Here is a 22,841-nt window from a genome sequence, read left to right on the forward strand (position 1 = left end):
GGGGAAGGTGTAGAAGAATGAAGCTGGGTTAATTAGCATTGATAACATACAGCTGTGGTTGGCTTCAGGCATGGTGGGTTGGTTGATGTAGATAAGGTGCAGCTGTGGCTGGTTCTGTTAAGTGGTTGAGAGCCAATGAAGAGAGAGCAGCTGAAGAAGAGGCAAGAGGGCATGTGCCTTGGAGGAGGTGAGGAGAAGGCAGCAGAGAGACTGGCATGAAGAGTGTGTTGGTATGAGATGCTAAAAAGATCTTGTTGCAGCTTGATAGTCTGGAGAGTGATGTGACAGGAAGGGTAAGGAGGAAATACTTTGAAAGTGAGCTGATTGGCAAAAAAAGCAGAGGGTGGGGTGGGGGTGGTTTACATCCAAACCTAGTAGTCAAAGAGGTGCCCTGTGTAATGTGGCTTAGTGCTTGCTCGTAACTACAGCTTCCAAAAGACAAAGGCTACATTACAAATAACAGCAGCAGTATCCTGTTTAATGGTCAGTCCTTGGGGGAGATAGGGGTGGAAAATCAGCTAAATCACTATTCTAGCTTTTAGGAACTAGAATACTTGTTTTCAAGATAAAAATGAGCCTTTCAATGTGGCTACACTATGTACAGAGATGGAGAAAAGCTCTTTTGAAGTCAAAACAATTTTTTAAAATAGTCACTGAAATACTGAGAAATACTTGCCACTCTGTGTCACAAACCATAACTGGGACAGTCAGTTATTTGGTAACGTACTTTCAAAATGTGTGTTGTAGACTTCCTTGCCTGGACAGATGATGTCACACACTTCTTTAACCACTGCACTGGTATTTGGTTGCCCAAGCTATTGCTGTTCCTTGCAGGATAAACTCGTCCCTCCCACCAACCCTCATGTTAAGGATTTTTTTGAAGAGAATGTTTGGAAGAGACATTTAACATGGTAGCCGCAAGTAGCGCGTACAATTGCATGTATACCAATAAAAAAAAAAACAAAACCAAAAACAAAAAACCAACCCTTTCTAATACAGAGAGCTCCAAAATTAGGTGGGAAACCACATTTGAACCATGTAGAAACTATGTAGTTGTCTGACATGTTGAACATAAACTGGCAAGAATTCTCTCAGAATAATTAAAAAATGGGTTCCCTAGATGCCTTATAGGTGCCCAAGGCATAATTTGAGCATTGTGAGGATAATGAGAAAGTGAACAACAAAGTGCATGTACATTCTAGAACAAAAACTTGCAAGTTTCATTTTGGAATGGGCCAAACTAAATTCTTACAACATTTATTTTAAATACTTTCATGTTTATTTGTATATAACAATAACACCTTAATATTCTGTCAAAGAACTATGAAATTTAAAACCTCACTACTTAATGTTAAGAACTCACCCTTTACAACTCAGTACTTTAATGATAAGATGACTCTGAGGGATATGGAAATGCTTGTATGATTATGGTGTGTGTGTGCTGGTTTTGGGTGGGATAGAGTTCATTTTTTTCATAGTAGCTAGTATGGGGCTATGTTTTGGATTTGTGATGAAATACAGTGTTGATAATGCAGAGATGTTTTAGTTATTGCTGAGCAGTGCTTACACAGAGTCAAGGCCTTTTCTGCTCCTCACCCCACTCCACCAGCAAGTAGGCTGGGGGTGCACAAGAAGTTGGGAGGGGGCACAGCTGGGAGAGCTGACCCCAACTGACCAAAGGGATATCACATACCATATGACATCATGCTCTGCAATATAAAACTGGGGGAAGAAGGAAGGCATGTTCAGAGTGATGGCGTTTGTCTTCCCGAGTAACCATTATGCATGATGGAGCCCTGCTTTCCTGGGGATGGCCGAACACCTGCCTGCCCATGGGAGGTAGTGAATGAATTCCTTGTTTTGCTTGTGTGTGTGGCTTTTGCTGTACCTATTAGACTGCCTTTAGCTCAGTCCATGAATTTTCTCACTTCTACCCTACGCTACTGTGAGGGGAGTGAGGAATCAGCTGCGTGGTGCTTAGTCGCCAGCTGGGGTTAAGCCATGACAGCATGGCTCTTTGGTGAGTGGAAGCAAACTTCTGCCTTGGGCTCTTGCTGTTTCTAGTGTATGAGACTTCTGAGTGTTGGCACATAACAAAAGCATTAGGTGTTTATTTGAGTCCAATTCCGTTAATATCTGTCTGGCACTCAGAGTTAAAATGTGTTATCTTTACAGTAAGTATCAACTGAACTGATCCATTCATTATCCTGGATCATTATTAACATGTGCGTTTAGGCAGAACATCCTGCTGGTTAACTAGCACCCATGAGTCAGACTCAATTACAAATTTTTTTTTGTCATGAGCCACAAATACATTTAAGAACTATTTCAGTGCTACAAGGTATTTCATGTTAGAGCTAATGTTGATCACAATCCAATTATTTCACAGTAACAGTATTTTCACTAGTGACACCACAACAGCAAAACAAAGGCTAAAGTTAGACTTAAATATTAAATAGCTTTTTAATGGCCACACCTTGCTAAAATACTTATGCTGAATATTGCCCATGACTACCTTTATAGATTTTAGAGTTGTTAATATAAGCAATAGAGAGCTTAAAAAATATAAAAGGGCATTACTTAATAATTAAAAAAATACTTATTTGTAATTAAAGTTTTGACAAAAGTATTATGACCTTTTATAGTGTATATAATGAAAATATTGAAGAATTAGTCTGTAATTTTACAGTACTGAAATGGAAGATTAAAAATAATTTATTTCTTTTATATTTAGATTGCGGAAGTGTCCGTGTTTTCTTAGAGTACAATATGGTTAGTGTTAATTCTAAAAGCTTGACAATATCCCTTTGTTAGGTAAGCTACTGCGACAAGTTTCCATGTACAGAACTTGCAATCAAAGGGAGAGAGCAGTAAGAATAAAAAAATTCAGTAATTATAGTTATGTGTGGAAAAAAAATACTACAAAGTTATGTCAATACAAAGAAATAAAATTCTGTTACTGTATCAATTACTGCACTGCAGCACTTATGTACACCCCCCCATTTTGGTTCCAGAGCTACAGGGGTGACTGCTTTTTCTACTTCTCCCTACTTTAAAAATACCTATCTTAGCACAAAATGTGGCTTTTTGTACAATGAAGAAAATACCATGAATGGTGAAAACAAAAAGGTGAGAAAATATTTGTCTTTAGAAAAATTCCAGTGGTGAAACAGCAAAAAGGCATTTCCCATGGGAAATGGGAGTAGATTAATTAATTCATTCAGTTTAATGTTTTTTCTGTACACGAGTGTATTTTGAAATAATGTTACTATCCCTCACAAATCTAATAACGCATTAGAATTCTGCAAGCTAGTTTCATCAAAAGTCTCCTACCATAAATTAAATTTGTAAAAGAAAATAAACATAAGAGATAGTTTTACTTATTGAGGAACACCTGTTTTAGATAAACACATTTGAAAACATAGCAGGGTTTAATATTCCCCTAAAAAGTTTAGTAGTTTTAGATTTTCTATTTGCAAATCTGCTGCTTTTGTTACTCTCTAGGAAGGCAGACTGCTTATGAAAGGCTTATGGTAAAGCAGTTGAAGCAAATGCTTCTGAAAGCTTTCAATAGAATTTTTTCAATTTACAAAATGTGAAATCATCTTTCAATTAGTAAAAAAAATAGGCTAATATACAAATGTTTTTTTAAAAAAATTCATTTGTGAAGGAATGTAACTTAATTACCCAGATTCATACCCATTCACTCTTCAGATAGTGGTAGCTATCTCCTTTTGACACAAGGCCTCTCTATATTAACCCAGAGAAATGCATGCATGGCCAGATAGCCCAGGCAGAATAGTCATTCAGTTTTCCCAAAATTTAAACTATCATAAATTACCATTTGGACAGCATTAGAAATAAATTGAAGCATACAAGAAATAAACTATAGTTTCTTTTTATATCAAAATGTACTCTTGAAAATGTGTTTGACACAGTGCTAAATCATATAGTTAACACTAAATATTGCAGGATACAATAAAACCCTGGAGTTAACTTGTGTTTACACCCTTTAAGGGATAAAAATAAAAAGATACCAATTATTCAGAAGTCAGCCTATACAAACTGTATAAACAATATTTTATGTCTTGTTTTGAAAACCACTAATATAGTAAATTTTACATAAAAGACTGAAGAATAATATAAATGGATTTAAACAGATCTTTACAATAAGAAATTCAAATGGAAACAGACAAGTAACAAAGAAGTAAAAAAATTTATTGCAGTATTCATTCCACCAGATTTGCTGGGGATCCCTTTTCTCATGTATTATTTTAGGGGTGACCCAATACATCAAAATCTACATTTACAAAAACTGCTCCTGCAGATAGGTCATAGATACTGCATGCTTTTTTCTTTTTTTTCTTCAACAGAATAAATTATATATCCAGGAGATTCTGCCATTTTACAGCCTGGAAAAACAATGCTTCCCTGGAAACTGGGCTAAGCTAAAGAAAGCCATCCGCTGCTAGGTTAAACTCCAAGAACACTTTATTAAGAACATTAACAGACTAATTTTCAACATTCACTTATTTTTTTAAACAGAAAGGTGTTTTTTTCAAGATATAAACATTTTTTTGTTAAACTATAATACAGTGGGAGTAAAAATGAACTGAGAAGTTTCTGCTGCACAACAGCGAAGGAAGCTCCCACAGAAGTGTTTACCAAACATTTCCTTCTTTTTTCCTGCATCCCAGGTTCCATTCTTACTCTTCATTTAACTGATTTGTTTTTTGTGTGTGTGTGGTTTGTTTTTTTCCCCCATAAAGTTGATATTTCAAGTTTTCCTGTTATTTCAATTCCTGTAAATTTGGCTGCATGTACAAATTCATTAGCTGGAAGTTCCATCCTTGGCAGCATACAGCAATCGTAAAGTCTGTACAACTTTATTAGTCAGCTTATTAGCACTCGTTAGAGCAATTTTTTTGTATATTATGTCTGACTCTTTAATAGTGTCTACCCAAGGCACCAGTTTGCGGCCATCACGGCGCTTAGCCTCAGTCCAGGAGCCACTGTAGGAGCCTGCCATCCACTGAACACTGAAGCCATTGCTGGTTTTCTGTACTACTCTTGCAATTTGTGGTCGGTCTTTGTACTTTGGACAGCAAATAGCGATGACATCCATGACATCAACACTTTCATTCATCTGTGCTGCCAACTCCGTAGAGTCTGAATTTCGTTTTGACCTTCTCAATGACTAAAACATTGGGGGGGAAAAAAGACCAAGTGTTACACAAAAGAACTTTAGTGAAATTATTGCTTTTATTGCTTTTAATCCCTTGACGCCGGGAGTTGGGATTTCCCAGCACACATTCCATTGCCGGCAATGAGACGCACCGCCAGCGCCAAGGGGTTAACATATCCTTGTAAAACCACATACTCTTAATTTGTACCCGTGTCTTTATCTCTTATTGATATATAAAATTATATATACACATAAATCAAAGCTACATAAAAACTTGGCAACAATAAGAAGGATAACACATAGTACATTCCAAAGGAAAATTAATAAATTTTTATAGGGGATAAATCTCATTTTCTAGTTTGGTTGGTTTTTATTGTCTTTTCTGTTAAACTTTCTACAAAAGTTGTATAAATGGTTAAGTAGAGAATCTCTATCTACAAAATGCTTTCTTCCATGTAGATTACATTACTTGGTGTACATTTAATATAATAGACTGACATTTATAAGCACAAAAATAATTTTACGTAATACGCTGCGAAATACGTTGACTCCTCCTCCGCCTCACCCCTGAAGTGCCTCCTCCTCTATCCTCCCCATCACTTTCATCATCCTCTGTCTCAGCTGCATTGTTTTTAGGGCTGCCTCCTCCAAGCAGCGAGGTAATTGCTCTGTTCCGAGCATTTGTGCTAGCTGACACCTCTCCCTCTTCTTCCTCTTCATCAGGATCCAAATGTTCCATAAGGAGCTTGAACTATTAAAAAACCCAAAACACAGATCAGTCCACATTCTAAGTTTTAAAATAGGTATTCATATCGCACTACATTAAATAACAAATGAAAAAGAAACAGAGTAAACCAAATGGCAGACAACTTACAAACTTCAACAGCTTGGGTTCTGTTCTACAAACTTTTTTTACTTTCATTTTCTAGTAGATAGGCAAGAGGTTTCTTCCTGTGTTTCCAAAATTGCTCTAGTTAATATTTTAAAGAATTAGGGGGAGGAGAAATGTAAATACACTAGATCTGGTCTCTGTTCCTATGAGGGAAACAGGGATAAAGTGAACAAGTTACACAGTAGAGGTATACAAGATGGATACCAGAAATTAGAAGATACTCTGTAAAAAGCCAAAACCAGGACAAAGATTAATATCCTTTAGTTGAAATTCATTTTTATTGTATTTAAATTTATTAGAAGTCTTTGAAAGATAATCCTGCTAAACATCCTGAAAGGAAACTGAGTTTTCAGTATATCACATAAGATTACCAGGAACTTAACATTTTTAAATGTTCATCCAATACACCAGCATCTACTTTCAGTTTATAGTGTGTTACCTAGTTTGAAAGGATTTCAGATTTTCTGCAGCGCAACTTTACTCACATCTAAGTACTGTTTTACTATACTCCTCTTTACTTCTTCAGTGATCTTGGAATTAGCCATATCGCTCTGCAGAAAATCCAGAGTTTGTTTTGGATGGAAATGAACTCCTGTCTTCCTGTTTATCGCTTTATCATAAACTTTTGCAGATTCAGATGGAGAATATTTCTGAATTTTACTGTTTAAAGAAAACAGAAGAGAAGAGCTTTTAAGGAAAGTCCAAAGCAATTTCAAGGAAAAAACTTTTAAAATCTTCAGTCTAAGTAGTTATATTTTAATCATTCTGTATACAATGGACATCCTGGTAAGAAATAAAATCATTGCTTTTTCTAAGCCAAAGTTTCATTACATTCAACCTATTACATGTTTTTTCTCTTATACAATTCTATTGCTTAAACAACTATTAACAATCAACTTTAAAAAAACCCCACACAACAACTGTCTAGATAACATGATGGCCTATTATCTAAATATCCTTACCTATCAGAGAATCCACAGAGGTTCTTTAAATGCTGTTTCAGCATCAAAAGTAATAATATGCCTTGGGAGACATTTGCAAATTCAATTAAAGGAGCTGAATTTTCTGGTAAACATTTCATCACAGAATTTATATCATTTTCTTCATCAGAATCTGAATCGGAGTCTACTCGTTTCCGTAACCTCCGAGGCTTAGAAGCTTCCTCCTCAATTTCGCTCTCACTACCACTGTTACTGTCACTCTCGGTCTCCTCATCTGATGAAGGCTTTCTTTCCTTTTTTTTGTTTTTCACCATAGACTGTGAGACAGAGAAGTTAACACATATTCCAAAATTATGGTAAGTACCATCATGTACATTTCTAAAAAAAAAAACTTTCAAAAAATCATTATTGGCTTAAATTCAGTAGAATTTCCTGATCAATATTATTAATTTGTAACTTTATATTGAAAGATTAAAATTATTTATTGCAAAAAGACGCTGAATTATAATCCAAGGCCCCTGAAAAAGTGATCCAAAGTCCACATTTTTTTGCAAGGTGGTTAAAGAAGGAACTGAAGCAGTAAGTACTCCACTGGCATGTTATTCTTAAAAGCACTGCTCAAGTTTGTTAGCAGAGACAGTAAAATGCAGTAGAAGGCCAAATACAATGAAACAGGAAGAAAATTCCATTTTTGTTTCACCAGAATATAATTTTTTCATGTTACATATATTTCCATAAATACTTTGGTACAGACTAGTCCAAGCTGGTTTTAATCCTTGTCTCTGTTAAAATTCTATGACACTAATTGCACTGCTGACCAGAGAAACCCCCAAGTCATTATATACAGTATTACTAATAATCAGTTCTACTACTTATAAAGCTACAGAATTTCACACTTGCGTTATTACTGCACATAGTATGATTCCTCATAACACAGAACTTAAGATGTCCCAAATAGGATCTCATCCTCTATGTGCTGGTGCTACACACTAGTCCCCCATCTGAATAACATGCTGTTTCTTTCTAGCAGATTAAAAACCTACTTTAGTAGGATGAGAATTCAAAGCAGTGTACTTTTCAGGTATCAACTCTGACTTGTACTTACTAGTCAGTCAGATTGGAAATTCTAGAAATGGATTTGTTTCCCAACAGTTTAGACCTTCTGTTAAAGTTGTCCAGGAAACAAAGACATTGAAGTCTTTAAGAAACAGAGGCCTTTTTCTTACAGGGTTGTGTACTGCCATAACAACAGATACTATACTGTTATTTGGGTTCTTATATGCTACATTAAGACATATTGCACACTTTTCTTGCAATAAGCAACGCATTTAAAATCTCCCAGATGACACATGTGCAACTGTCATCAGCTATTTGACAACAAAAGAAACAGCAAACTAGATTTTATTATTAAAATTAAACAATCAAACACAATAAACCAATATTTCACTATGATTCTGGGTTCACGTACTTCCCAAATGCATGCAATTAATATTAATTCCAATTAATTTGTCATTCTTTTTTAATAACATAAGCAGCAATGTAAGAAAAGTTTTTAATTAGTGTCTACCAGGTGCAGGCCAGAACAGAAAAGGTTGCTTGTTTTTTAACTACTGGTTACAAAGTAACACTACTGGTCCATATCATAATAATGGTACTGTATTAACTGAAAAAGAGAAGATATGTTGCTGCCATAATAAATATACTAAAATATAAATATACATACCTCTTTAAATGACTGTAGTAGGTTGCTACCAGAAACTGATAGTGTGATGTCTATATGATGCATTATAAACAGCGGCTCTTCCTGCGTTTGATAAGGAAAACAGGCTAGATTGTCTGCTATGTACAAGAGCATATTCACCTCTGTTTTCTGGAAGTTAAAAACAAAAACACCAAAACTACATGTAAATATACATACAGATATCTTAGATTTATACACTTATCCCGTGTTCCTAACAGTCTAGAGCAAAAACATGATCACAAATTTTATTCTACATACCTCCCCAAACCTGCTCTAAACAACATGTATATATGCAAAATTTAGTCATACCTGAAGATACTTTTGCATTATTCTGTACCTTTCTGTACTCAGTTTGGATTGATTTGAAATAATGTAACAAATGCATTCTATTATATAGGTACAAAGCAAACCAAAGTACCTTAAGGAAATAAAGCTTTCAATAATTATGTCATAAAAATACACCGTAAAAGGAGAATTTAAAAATAAAATACAGCATTACAAGTTTAAGTGAAGGAAAGCGATGCTTACTGCAGTATCATCAAAGAGGTTGAGTAAAGAAATTAGAAACGCTCGTCTGTGTTGACGGTTCCCTCGGATCATGGAGTATAGGTGTGAACACAATGCATTGGATGATTCATCATGTCTAAAACCTCTTACAGGATCCTTTGGGCACGTATTGATTGCCTGTTGTACCTGATAAGACATCTTCATACCAGCCACTGCTTTCATCTGAAATAGAAAAGTATTTATTTAAACCATTGCTTTTAAACAGTAAAGCTGAAAGTGGAAAATTAAACAAATGCCTGTCAAAAGAAACTGTCAGCTCATGTTTTAGCTTACTTCCTTTTAAGTGGATGCTCATCTGAGGTTTAACTTTCAAACATGCACTGAGGTGGCACTACTACCTTTTGAGTTGGCAAACAAAGACAGAATTTGTGGCAAAGAACAAAATGTCTTGTGAATGTCTTTCACCATAAATTCTGTTAGAACATATAGCTAATCTGTTTACCCACTGCAGCCAGGTATTCCAATTTAAACGATTTTCGAGAATACTGAAATGTTTTCATACACAAACAAAATATTTTACCAAATGTGTATGCTTGATGTCACTTGTGAAACCAACAACTGAGTCCATTAGTACAATAGGACTAAAAAACAGAAAATGAGGTTTTTTTGCATATATTCTGTAATTTCCAGCTGATTTTACTTACGTCAAGGCTTCTGCTCTAGTTTCAGAACAAACAATCTCTAGCTAGGCTGCATATCCAACTCTCCTCATACCACCTCTGCTTCTGTTCAGTGTAGTTGTCTATTCATCTATACATTGTCCTAAATCCCAGCTGCCTACCATAGCAAACTTCATATGCTAGCCTTCACCTACTGGATTAGGTATCTGTTTGGGTTCCACGAACAGTGCAGTGCTCCAATTTCAGTTGAATACAATCAGATTTAGGAAGTCCCACAATGTAGTACACATACTCAACCAAGACTGGGACCTGAAATAAGGAGAGGGTGCTGTAGCTCAATTTCAGATCTTAAGCAGAACTAATGGCACTGTGCCACAAACTCCACAAGTCTTCACTGTGCCCTCAGATTTTTCCTTTCAGCAAGATCCCTCAGTTCTTAACACCTTCCTATGCTTCTGCTTAGATTACAATTTATAAAACCTTGATGCCTTAATATTCTAATACATATACACTAAGGACCTCTACTTTTACAAGCTGCTGTTCTTCCCTACTGACACAGGAAAATCATTGCTAAACAGTATGAAACAGCTGTCCTTACCTCTTACCAAATAAATGCTCTTGTATACTATTCAGTGAACACAACACTACTGTGAATTAAAAATTAAAGGGATTTTTAGACTGGAAGAGATGCTTCAAATTATTATATCCTTTCTATTTCTAAGAAGCAAAATCTCCAAACAGGGGAAAGAGTTGGAATCTTCATTACAGCTACTTATTGTTTATTTGTGTGCTGTTTTTTGGCTGGGATAGAGTTAGTTTTCTTCACAGTAGCTAGTATGGGGCTATGTTTTGGATTTGTGATGAAATACAGTGTTGATAATGCAGAGATGTTTTAGTTATTGCTGAGCAGTGCTTACACAGAGTCAAGGCCTTTTCTGCTCCTCACCCCACTCCACCAGCAAGTAGGCTGGGGGTGCACAAGAAGTTGGGAGGGGGCACAGCTGGGAGAGCTGACCCCAACTGACCAAAGGGATATCACATACCATATGACATCATGCTCTGCAATATAAAACTGGGGGAAGAAGGAAGGCATGTTCAGAGTGATGGCGTTTGTCTTCCCGAGTAACCATTATGCATGGTGGAGCCCTGCTTTCCTGGAGATGGCTGAACACCTGCCTGCCCATGGGAGGTAGTGAATGAATCCCTTGTTTTGCTTTACTTGCGTGCGCAGCTTTTGTTGTACCTATTAAACTGTCTTTCTCTCAACCCATGAGTTTTCTCACTTTTACTCTTCTGATTCTCTCCCTCATCACACCAGGGCAGGGAGTGAACAAGTGGCTGTGTGGTGCTTAGTTGCTGACTGGGGTTAAACCATGAGAATTTGTTACTTTACATTCCTTTTCTGCAGCTGAAGGCATATTCAAGCGTTAAGTCACCCGAGAACATAACAGTATTTTGTAAAAGCATAAATTAGAATTACTTACGTGAATGAACCCAGCATATTTTTTGTCTATTTCCACCAACTGCTGGTCAGCTTTGTTTCGCATAGAGGGTTCTGGATCTGTGCCCATAGCAATTAAGTATGGCACACACTTGAAAAACAAATGAAATTATTATTCATTGTACTTCCTCTTTCTCACTCTTTGTTCTTCTATTACACTGTTCTTGTTATATTCTGACTACTGCAGAAACTAGAATAGGAAGCTATATGCAACTTACTACCTGACTACTTTTTTGCAAGCAAATAGTACAAAAATACACAACAGACCAGCACTACAAACGATAGACGTTGTATGAGGTTTCAGGTAGTATTTCCATTTCTCCAAAACTGTAAAATCAATTCACACTACAATGAAATGCCATTAAAAAAAGGAAACACCACTTATGACTGAACATGCACAATGGCTGTGGTATAAACAAATAATTACAAAAATATTATGCAAGCAAAGAATAATGGAGATAACTGAAGTTCTGACATTGACTCTGAATTCCATAGTGTTTGGAGGACATGGGGATTGAGGCGGAGGCAGGCTGACACAGTTTTCAGGATAAAGAATCAAAGAAAATAGCTTGCCATACACCTGAAATTTATAAGTATAACAGAAATATGCTCCAATGTACATTTTTAAGTGCTCTTTAGGCACTGGCTGGGCTTTTACATCTTGATCTAAAGACAAGAAAATACAGCATTTGTAATCTCACTGGGTAAACAACATAAAATAGATTTCAAAATATGCTTTCTGTAAAGGCCCCTTGCTACAATATAAAATTACTATAACACAGCTGAAAAATAAAACTAGAAACGTATCTAGCAAGCATAAAAACCTCTGAAAACCTGAATAACAAAACCTTCCATCATAAAAGCCCACCATACCTGAACAGGATGGATGAGACCTTGGTTTAACGTCAGTGCAATGACATTTAGAGCAAAGTGGCGTACACTGGACTGAGTATGAAAGAAAGCCTCAAGGACCTGTTTGAGATATAGCTGCATGATGGAACTACTCATCCCTGAGGAAATATCACCCATTTCTTTTAGGTCTTCCTGCTTTGCTACTTTTTTCCCTGTAAAAAGGACAACAGCAATAGCACACTCAGCACAGTATAATCATTTACTTTGCCATTACTTGATGTGCACTCATCTTTAAGCTTATACAATACATACACATTCCAGTTGTCTTTAGAATGGGTTTATGATCTCATGAAACAGAGCAGTGATAGCAAATAGACTTCAAAAAACTAGAGACACTACTTTAAAGTCCTGTTCCTCAATAAAGATTTTAATTTTTAAAATATTTCTTATTTTGTATCTGCAAATTAACCTTCGAGAAAATTTTGATAAAAACTATTACTACCATCATTACAGCAATTAGGCATTCTGGATTGCTTTCAGGATTTATACACCTTGAAAGTAAATAATAAGCTAAATGTCTCAATATACATATGTACATAATGAATTTTTGAAAATTATTCTAGAGATACTTTGTGTACAATATTATTGATAACAATCTTATAGTGACTCAGTTCATGTATATAGTAACTGTATGCAAGAAAGTTAGGTTTTGCATGCCTCTAGCACAGAAGAACTCAACACTTACAGTCTCTGTCTGCCTGCTGCATACGTGTATCCTCCTCCTGCAAGTAGGTCTGGAGGTTTTTTAACACCTGGATTTTTAAGTTTACTGAACAGTTCTTATCTGAAAGAATGCTGTTGTACAGAGTCTTCACTTCCTGTTCAAACATTAAACTTGGGTGTTGTATAAATGCAAATCCTAAGGATGAAAAAAATAGGAAGCATTCCACGTTATTATCTAGAAATTTTATTTCTGCTTTTTAAGTCTTTCTTCAAAATAGAGGTATGAAGTTTATCTCCTCCCAACAGCATAGCTTTTCCTACTACAAGCAGTATTGCTTTTTCGTATGGACATTCTAAGCTTGTAAAGAGGGCTTATATAGCCACAACAGTTTTATTAGCTACGACAGTTCTATTAGCTATGACTCTGATAAAGATGGGGTGCCGACCCAGGGCAGTTGCACTAAGAAGAATTATACAGGTCTGGAGGCATGTCCAGTGCAATGGTCTGCATCTGAATGACTAGGAGATCTCCCAAAAGCAAGGGAGGAACATTGCTAAAAATTACCTATTGCTTTTCTAATACATTTTGAGAAAAACATTCTGTTCAAACTGTGAAGAGTTATTCATATGGAGGCAGAGCAAATGCGGAAAAATTGATAAATACCATGAGTATTTAAAAAATAAAATCTTAAAAGAAAAAAACACATAGTGAACACAGTAAAACAAAATTTATACCTCTTGCTGTCATTATTTATATACCTATTAAGATCTTCTCTTGAAAACTATCTGAAGCATTCCCAAGACTACATCTGTTGGAAGATACACACTACAGAGCTGCTTTTAGCTGCATCCCTACCCTTGACAAAGAACTGGTTATTCTTAATCAGGGAAGTCTTTGCTTCATAAAAACTTTGATCTAAATTAGTGACAGTATATATCATTTTAGATCACATATGTAGATTTAGAAGCGCTGCTGACATTCTTACAGTGTATCATAAAATAAACAGCAATGGGAACACAACTTCCCAATTTAAACTGTGTTTAACTACTTGATTCATTTTTTATTAAGACTGTGAGAAAAGCAGACACTAAGTGTATTTTTCACAGCCACAGAAAACTAAGATTCTGAATGAACACAGAAAACATATAAACATAATAGAAGAATGGGGGAAAATGAAATAAAAGTATGCAAAAGCAATGTATAAAAGTGGCTGAACAAAAGGAAGACTGAATCAGGTTTTTAAAACTGCCTCTGTGCACACAGAAAAGACAACATAGGTAAAGGCTAAGTCTAGGGCAAGACCTCAGTGTGTTTAAGATCTCATTTCAGTCTCAAAACAGGAATAGGAGAGAAGACAGGGGAGACTGAGGGGAGAGGTGAAAAAAAATTAGTGATGCTCCTCTGGAGTATGTATAATTGTACACTCTATACAGGTGTATATTGATGTTTATACCTCTAAGAAAATCCAACCCATTTCTTAAGGTTAATTTTAAAAATTAAAAGCATTTGCATGTATGTTTAACAATCCATAACTCTTCCCTTCTTTCATTCACTTAAGAGAGTCTAAAGCAGGAGTCCTCAAACTACGGCCCCCCAGGGTCCTCAATCCAGCCCCCGGTATTTACAGAAACCCCCGCCAGGGTTTGGGGGGTGGGGGGGGGGGAGGGAGGGAAACCAAGCAGCCGCAGATGACTGCCTGCCCCTTCATCCGCGCCGGCCCCCTGGTCTAAACCCACCAGTATTCTCAAGGAAATTCTTATTTTTTCCATCTCCTGTAAGCAGGGAAGAAATCTTACTTGGCATAAGAATTTGTCATAGGAGATGAAAAAAGGCATCTGCTGTGTTCTTTTAAGGACTGACTTCACATCTTGGGGCTGCCCTCACACCACTTCTCTTCATACCTTTGTTTTCACTCTGTTAAGAGTAAGCACTGAACTTGGCCGAGTAAGACATTACCTATTAGATACTTATAGGTTTAGCTAAATTTACTAACAAAGTTTTGTATCCTCAATCTGCCTTGCGAGTACACATCTAGAAGAGAAGCATAACCATAATTATTAAAGCTTATGGTTAAGCTTAATCCCTCAACAGCAGTGACACATCCCAAAACAAAGGCTAAAACTGTTGAGTGTCCTTACTGAAAGGACACACTAATAATTACTGATAGGAAAGCACATGCTCTTCACATGGTACCTTCACTGTATATACATGTTGAATTACCTTGTTAGTAATTTTCACCTTATTGCTGCACACAAATGTTGAATGTATTTGAAAACTTGGCTCAATTGGTAATTAGCCTGTAAGTTAGAACTTTGCACTGCCTACCACATCTCTGTACATCCAGCAGCAACCCTCAAAGTGCAACCAGTACTTAGATGAGATTAATATATAACTGACAATAGTTGTCTGAGGTTTAATTAAAATACAGACATGCTTATGGGCAGAGGAAAAAAAAATATATATGAAGAATGCCTACTGATAGCCAGCCCTGTTTTCTCCTCTTCCCCCAAACTGATCACAGTTCAGTCTACAATTTAGAAACATTTTTGATAAACGCAACATTCTCAGCATCCATGAGTAAAGTAATTACATCTATGGTTAGGAAGACAGTCCCTAACCAACGGGCAATATTCTGTAGAGGACAATTAAATTAGAATGGACTACAGTAAGTGTTGTGCATCTTGATACAATGCCTAGAAAAACTTCCAGCTAGTCCAGAACACTGTAGCATTGCTCCTGCAACAGAGGCAACTCTAAAGCCATTAATCCCACTCAGCTGTCTGAAATTGTTTCCTCACAGAATATTAAATCAAGATTCAGTCTCGGTCCTTATCATTGGAGTCCTCCCTAGCTTGAGCTGAAGTAAGATATCTAAAAAACCATCTAAACAGCAATGTAAGGAGACAAATTCTTGTCCATAATTAATCCATACAACGCAACTCACATGTATGCGAGACAACTTTTGACTAAGCCATAACCATGAACTGAACTCTTCCAGAAACCAAGGCCTATCTGCCCAAACAAGAGTCTCTCACATATACAGTTTTGGTCCTTGAGCAGAAGATGAATGTAATACAAACCACTCAATGGTATTTTATGCACTACTGCAAGTCACTGAGATACCACACTAATGCCTTCAGATAAAGAATCTATTTAAAACTGAAATACTACCAAATTCTCAAGCCAAACTGTAATATTTAGACTATGACATTATCTCAGTGCCTCCTGAAATTTCAGAGTATCCTCCAGTTGGTATAAACTGCCAGAATTCCCTTGACTCCTGTAGAATATCTGCCCCTACACTTAAAATTCTCAAAGTTTTTCCAGCATTTTTTCTAGTTATTCTTTAACCATACCCTGTGGACTGAAAAATGAGATTTCGAGTTACAACATACTTGCATGTGGGAAAAAAAATAACATCTCCATTACTTCGGAAATCTGATGCTTTTTAAGACTTGGTCACACATCAAAAAAGCATTAGCTGTCAAGAGCATCCACTCTGCTGCAGAATTATGCAACTTCAAAGTATCCCTCTGACTACATTTCTATAGCCAGTTCTCAAATAAGACATGCGGTGAACTTTGATTTTAAACAAACTCCCCTGCCACTACACAAATAAATGAATTCTTGCTGAAATGCATGGATTTTTACTATAGTAGAAAAATAAAAACTATCAATATTTCTTACCAAGGCCAATAATGGCTTTTGTCTGTACTTCTTCATCTGAATGCTTTGTAAAATACATCAGCAGTTCAAGTACTTTATCCTTAATGTTAACCTGAGGAAATTAAAATTAAAATAACTATTTGAAGATGAAACAGATGTTTTTAATCTCTTATAAAAAGGAGAAAAGCCATGTATTTACAAATCAAAAAGCTATATTGTACACATTATGAAAAAATACATAGCTTTGAGGGACTAGAAACAGTGTGCTTGCAAATCAAAGTGGATCATTTAATATACATAAGACACGGAGAGTAAATACAAGTTATTTTACCTTACTGTTGCCCTTAAAATCTTCCTGATCAAAATCAAAATGCCGACACAATGCTCCAACAGTGAAAAGTGATCTAAGGAGTGCTGGTTTATTGGCAGTAAGTACTGTACTGTTGGGATCTTCCTGGTATTGACTTTTTAATTTCAAAAGCGCACCTACAATAAAATAAATGTTTTGATCACAGTATTTAATCATGGCGCATCCCCAAGACAAGACTCACAACCAAAACTGAAGTGACAATTATTGTCACAGCGCTCTCCAAACTATCAAGCTGCAACAAGGTGTTTTACCATCTCATACCAACACACTCTTCATGCCAGTCCCTCTGCTGCCTTCTCCTGGTCTCTTCTCATCCAGGACCTGCTCTCTCTGCTTCTTCCTCTCTGCTCTCTCTCCACTGGCTCTCAACCACTTAACAGAACCAGCCACAGCTGCACCTTATCTACATCGGCCAACCCACCGCCCCTGAAGCCAGCCCACAGTTGTATATTATCAATGCTAATTAACCCAGCTTCATTCCTCTACAAATTATATGTTGTGATTTTACTTACCATAGTATCTATTAAAACAGGCCCACACAAATTTATAGTTCTGGGTGACCTTGTTCACAACAGCCCCAAGACAGCTCACACAATGCTGAACAACCTAGGATCAAGAAAGAACAAATGAGTTCTATATTTAGAAGCTAAACCAGATTTTTGTTAAGTTATGTAGGAAAAAGCTATGTAGAACCAAAACTAAAGACCTAAAAGATGTAATGTCCATCTCCTAGACTGCTCTGAAAACCTGCCCAAACTTATACTTGTTAAAATATAACACATACAAACACCAGTAAACCAAGAACATTGATTTTTCATGGCTCAAAAGTTATTTTCATAATGAAGACAGACTTTCTTTAAGTCTAAACCGTGTATTTCATAATGTGAAATGGAATCAACTGAATAGTAGCAATTAAAAGCTTACCGTCATGCCATATTTGATGATAAGTTTCATGAGGTCTTCCTCAATAGTAGCAAGAAAGGTCTCACTTGGGTGCTCCATTAATGGAACTACAAGTTCTAATATTTTTGCAACATTGCAGATTACCATGAAATCATTCTGGGTCTGAAACAACAGTATTTATAGCACTTAACATTCCTGTCTGTGTTACCTATAAGCCAAGTATTATTGTTATTATGTAATTATATGTATTAACATTACATACTTAATATTAATACAATACAATTACATAATATTATACAATTATGTATGTTATGTAAGATATTTGGCAAAGATTTAAAAGATTATTTATGTAGTTTACATCTGCTTTTAAATTACATATTATTTTGAAAGCAAGTTCTTGTCCTCTACAGAACTTATAGAAAAAAAATAATCGGTAGAAGCAGAACTTCACCTTCCATCAAGGCTATTGCAGACCTGAAAACTTTTGGTCCTGATAATTTTTTTGAGTCCTACAACAATTCAAAAGGAACTCTTCCTGACACAAGGTGGTGCATCTCACCCCCTCCCCTGGGCCGCTATAGGATCTCAGGAATCCCCAATAGGCCTTAGCCTCTGCATAATGAGTTGGACGGATAAGCATCCCTTGATCATACTAGCAACTTTTTGCCTGGCTGAGGTGGAAAATGGCACTGACTGTATCAGAAACAATTCCTATCTGAATCATAACATCCCCTAACAGGTCTGGGAACATTCCTTATCTGAATCCAAGTGGTATGGTACCACTGTCACTGGAATTTTGACAAATCCCAGGAATTACTGACTTGGATTGTGGCCAGGACAGAAAATTACTCTTGACTAAAGCAAATCATCTCTGAACCTATAAACAGTGGTCTTAGCGAGGCCCTTCTGAGCTCTCCTGGACCACAGTGGGCTGCAAACAGCATCTCCCTCTGAGTGGGACACCTCTCAGAGTTTGCAAACTCCAAGTTTGCAAAGTTAGGAGGACCATTGCCGAAAACTAACAACAGAGCCTGGGCTGATACCCCCACTCCTCGAGGCTCAACCCTTCACCCGCTGAGAAATGCAAAGGCATTCAATGTGAATATTTCACTGAACTCAAGGGGAACTTTTAATGGGTATACCTTTGTACATTTTTATATATATGTGTATATATATACACACACATCTATTCCTTTGTGCATGTGTGTGTGAATTGATTTAGGTACCTCATAACAAGTATTGCCATTACAAATCCATAGTTAAGCCACTTTTGTAATTTAAGCAAATCCTATTGATTCACTTTGTAAATGTTAAAAATAGTCAAAGGTTAAGTGCTGCTAGAACCTTATGATTGAACTTAAATTGTGAATAAACCTTAGACATCCTTTAGATATAAACCGTTGTCCAAGTCTGAGACTAGGACTGGATCTAGCCACACCTAAGCTCTATCAAGGGTACACTTTGAATCTCGTGACTCAAGAGGAGGGTCTCTCCTACCCTTTTACATCTTTAGTCTCCATGTAAAGCATTCCAGCTTAATTTTAATTTGATTCTTCTTTGTGTGATTTATCTCTGTAGTAAGTAGTAGAGTGAACCCTGCCACTGAACTTTGTGAAGTCTCACTCCCACAAATTCCTATTAAAACTATTTCACTAATAACTTTGATAGTGATTCTTTAAGTGACCTAAACCATTCATAACACGTGCATGCTAGAGAACACACAACACCTGGCAACATGTATTGGCAACAAATGAAGTTGTGCTATGGCTGAATGTGGCTTAAACTAAATAGTAATGTGGATGAATACAGAAGTTACAATTAAAATGATTACTGATTTGCATTATCATGACTGTGTATGTATTGTAAATGAAGAATCTATGGAAAACATTTATATATTAAATATACATCTTGCTAGAAATTGACTTTTTTGACAAATCAAGCTCACTAATCACAATAGGATAATTCCCAAATGTTACTATCAAGCTATTTAACATATTTGAGCTGACAGTGGTAATTGTACAATTCATCTCTTAACTGTATAAATACAAAATTTACGTAATGCACTAAAGAGATGCTGCAGCAAGTAAATAATTAGATAACCCTTTCCTATACTGTTTGATCAGAAGCAGCTCTAAAAGTCTGTTCTAGATGTGCCTAGAGAATGCTCCAGGGCTGAACCTGTAAAGTGCTAGGCTATACCTACAAGCTAAACCAATAACAAGTATTCTCAAGCCTGCCTTTCCCTGAGCATCTGACCTAATGTAACGGATTGCTGCCACCCACACAGCCAAGCTCTTCCTTGAGCCATGGCTGCATGATCCTGCCCTGCTCCTTCTGCTAGATCAGGGGTTCATCACAACCTTCACTGAGCCAACTGTGTTAATAGAAATGGCAGAAAGTGATGCAATATTTCAGAGGAGGGGGGCCGTTTTATCAGAGCAGGGGGTTAAGCATTATAGCTCTCTACCATTTTTGTGAGCTGAACTGTCTTACAGGGGAATACAAAAACACCAAAGCTAGGGAAGGGAGAGGTGAAATGCTGGAGAAGATAGAGCAGGACATTTTCCTTCTGATATATTTGCTATATGTTAGATCACTCTATCTTATGGAACCATACATTTAGTCTTAAGATTCATGTTAAATCTTAACTACTTTTAAGACTGTGACTATAAACCAAAACAATTTTAAGAAATTATTTCATAACAGGTGAAAAACTAGGCTTTAGTCCTCAAGGGAAAGAGGCAGAACAGGTTTCAGTTTCATTTGACTGTAAAATGTGGAGGTAGAGGGTGAGGAACAGCATCTTAGAAGCTACAGAGCTCATCAAAAGAACCTAATATCTTCAGAAGATATGATGCTCAGGAAATAGAAACACAATTTTTATTTCTCTTTTCCTACCTTCATTTTCATCAAGCATATAAGAGAGCCATTAATTTCCTATCTTAATTATCGGGGGGGAGGGGAGGGGGAAGACTGATTTTCTAATTTTCTCTACTTACACTACATTTAGTAGTCAGGTATGGCTGCATGGTCATGGCATGTTTGACCATTAGCTGGGGCCTGATTTTGCTGAATAAGAACAAAGTGGTTATGCAAGCAACCAATCGACCAGAATTCACACCTTTGTTGTCAGAATCTGCAAAAAAATTAGAAAATACACAAAGTAATGTTTGAGCAATGAAAACATATGACCAAAACATCACATGAATATATCTTTCATAACTTATATTTCAAGACCAATACAGAATATTTTTATTAGATTAGATGCGATCACATACAAATGTTAACACATTATGTTCTCAAAATATGTGATATAAGAAGCATAGATGCTTCAAAGACATCACTAGTTTTTAAGCTACTTACTGTACACAGAAGAGTGGCCCAGCTAATGATTCTTATCACAACTGTAGAACGTATTAATGGAAATAAAGCTTGCCATGTTTGTTTTAGTTTTAGTGATCTAAAAGTTTGAACAATTTATTTTAAAAATAGTTCTGTTATTGTGGTTAGCTAGGGAAAATTAGGGAAGCTTTATTATTGTACAGTGCTTAAAAGTTCACAATGAACTTAAATGCAAAAATTCATTACCATCAATTTCATAATAGGAATTCTGTAACAGCCACTTTTCACAATAGTAATTTGAACCACAACTGTTACAGTATCACATAAAATTCAAAGGAACTACTGGGTTGTAAACAATATTACCTGATAAAGATTCCTCATATTTAATAATGTGCTCAACTAAATTATCAACAAGTTGGGTACAGGCTTTCTTCACAGGTTTATATGAGGCATCCTCTTCTGACTTCAACAGCTATAGCAGATGAAACAGAAAATGATTTAGTATTAAGGGTGCATTCATTTATATTGGATACATGCTGGTTTTATAACAATTACTACAGATACACAAGGAATTTGCACTACAAAAGCAATTAACTTCTCCATAAAAGTTACGTGGTAAAGAAAAATTAAGGGAAGCAAAAAAAAATATAAAATCAAACCAAAATGCAAGATAAGTAAAGAAAAATTAACTGCAACAAAAAGACAAAAGAGAACAGAACAGTTCTACTGATTTTTGCATTGGGATGAAAGCTAACTTTGTGCTTAATGAAATAATGCAGAAAACAATAATGTAGTCATACTTGCCAGCAGTAACTAATAGGAGTTAGAAGGCTTTTTAAAACGCTTAGAAAAAAACAAAAAAAAGCAAATTCAAAAGGAACATTGTTTTTGACACTAAGCAAAAATATAAAACTAAGATGAAACATAGTTCTATGAACATTTCAATCAGTTCATCTAATTGAACCCATACTATAGCTTTTACTTCAGTGCAGGCATTGAGGCACTTTGGTTTACTTGGCTACCTATTTTCATGGCACTCTAGGCTAAAGTAAAATCTTTGGAGACCTCCAATTCCCCCATGCATGCTTTTGTTAATTTTTCTTGAAAATTAACAAGTGCATACAAATTGTAGATGAGAAAAATAACACAGGCTGAGATATAAACAAAGCAAGCTCATTTATTAGAAAAATCAGAGTAAAATATAATGTAGAAGTAAGCTAAACTCTGAAGATTCACTGCTTCTATAAACTGCATGACAAATATATTTGACATGAAAATACACTTATCTACCATTAACACACCACCCCCTACCCCCAATACACTAGAGGCCTCATTTCAGAATTATCTTAGCTGTGGACTTAATGTTATGTCACTCATTATTGAAGAGACCATGAAATTAAAAATAAAAATCCAAAAACTCTCCCCAAAAAGTGGATTATTTTTAAAACAGATCATATTGAAAGAAAGAAACTAATGTTGGAGACAAAGAAAATTACACCAATGAAGATTTTAAAAAAGCTCAAATGTTTAAAGGGTA

At 36.0% G+C, this 22,841-nt stretch overlaps 1 protein-coding gene across 10 annotated transcripts in view; it reads right to left on the reverse strand.

Annotated features, from left to right (window-relative positions):
• Positions 1 to 4,197: 4,197 nt before the first annotated feature.
• LOC121080396 (nipped-B-like protein) overlaps positions 4,198 to 22,841 on the reverse strand; it is a 169,590-nt gene continuing 150,946 nt past the window's right edge. For 9 of the 10 annotated variants that reach the window (XM_040578396.1, XM_040578393.1, XM_040578394.1 and 6 more), the window contains 15 exons: positions 21,668 to 21,776; positions 20,962 to 21,098; positions 17,984 to 18,124; positions 17,572 to 17,665; positions 17,021 to 17,175; positions 16,711 to 16,801; positions 13,045 to 13,218; positions 12,321 to 12,511; positions 11,431 to 11,538; positions 9,288 to 9,488; positions 8,742 to 8,888; positions 7,040 to 7,335; positions 6,563 to 6,737; positions 5,751 to 5,936; positions 4,198 to 5,197 (listed from right to left, as the gene is read on the reverse strand). In XM_040578396.1, the coding sequence (XP_040434330.1) occupies positions 4,832 to 5,197; positions 5,751 to 5,936; positions 6,563 to 6,737; positions 7,040 to 7,335; positions 8,742 to 8,888; positions 9,288 to 9,488; positions 11,431 to 11,538; positions 12,321 to 12,511; positions 13,045 to 13,218; positions 16,711 to 16,801; positions 17,021 to 17,175; positions 17,572 to 17,665; positions 17,984 to 18,124; positions 20,962 to 21,098; positions 21,668 to 21,776 (2,571 nt within the window). In that variant the 3' untranslated portion in view covers positions 4,198 to 4,831. Of the gene's footprint in view, positions 5,198 to 5,709; positions 5,937 to 6,562; positions 6,738 to 7,039; positions 7,336 to 8,741; positions 8,889 to 9,287; positions 9,489 to 11,430; positions 11,539 to 12,320; positions 12,512 to 13,044; positions 13,219 to 16,710; positions 16,802 to 17,020; positions 17,176 to 17,571; positions 17,666 to 17,983; positions 18,125 to 20,961; positions 21,099 to 21,667; positions 21,777 to 22,841 lie in introns of all 10 variants that reach the window. The other variant, XM_040578395.1, reaches the window with a different exon arrangement.

This window comes from Falco naumanni, chromosome W (genome assembly GCF_017639655.2).
Source record: "Falco naumanni isolate bFalNau1 chromosome W, bFalNau1.pat, whole genome shotgun sequence".
Taxonomy (NCBI): Eukaryota; Metazoa; Chordata; class Aves; order Falconiformes; family Falconidae; genus Falco; species Falco naumanni.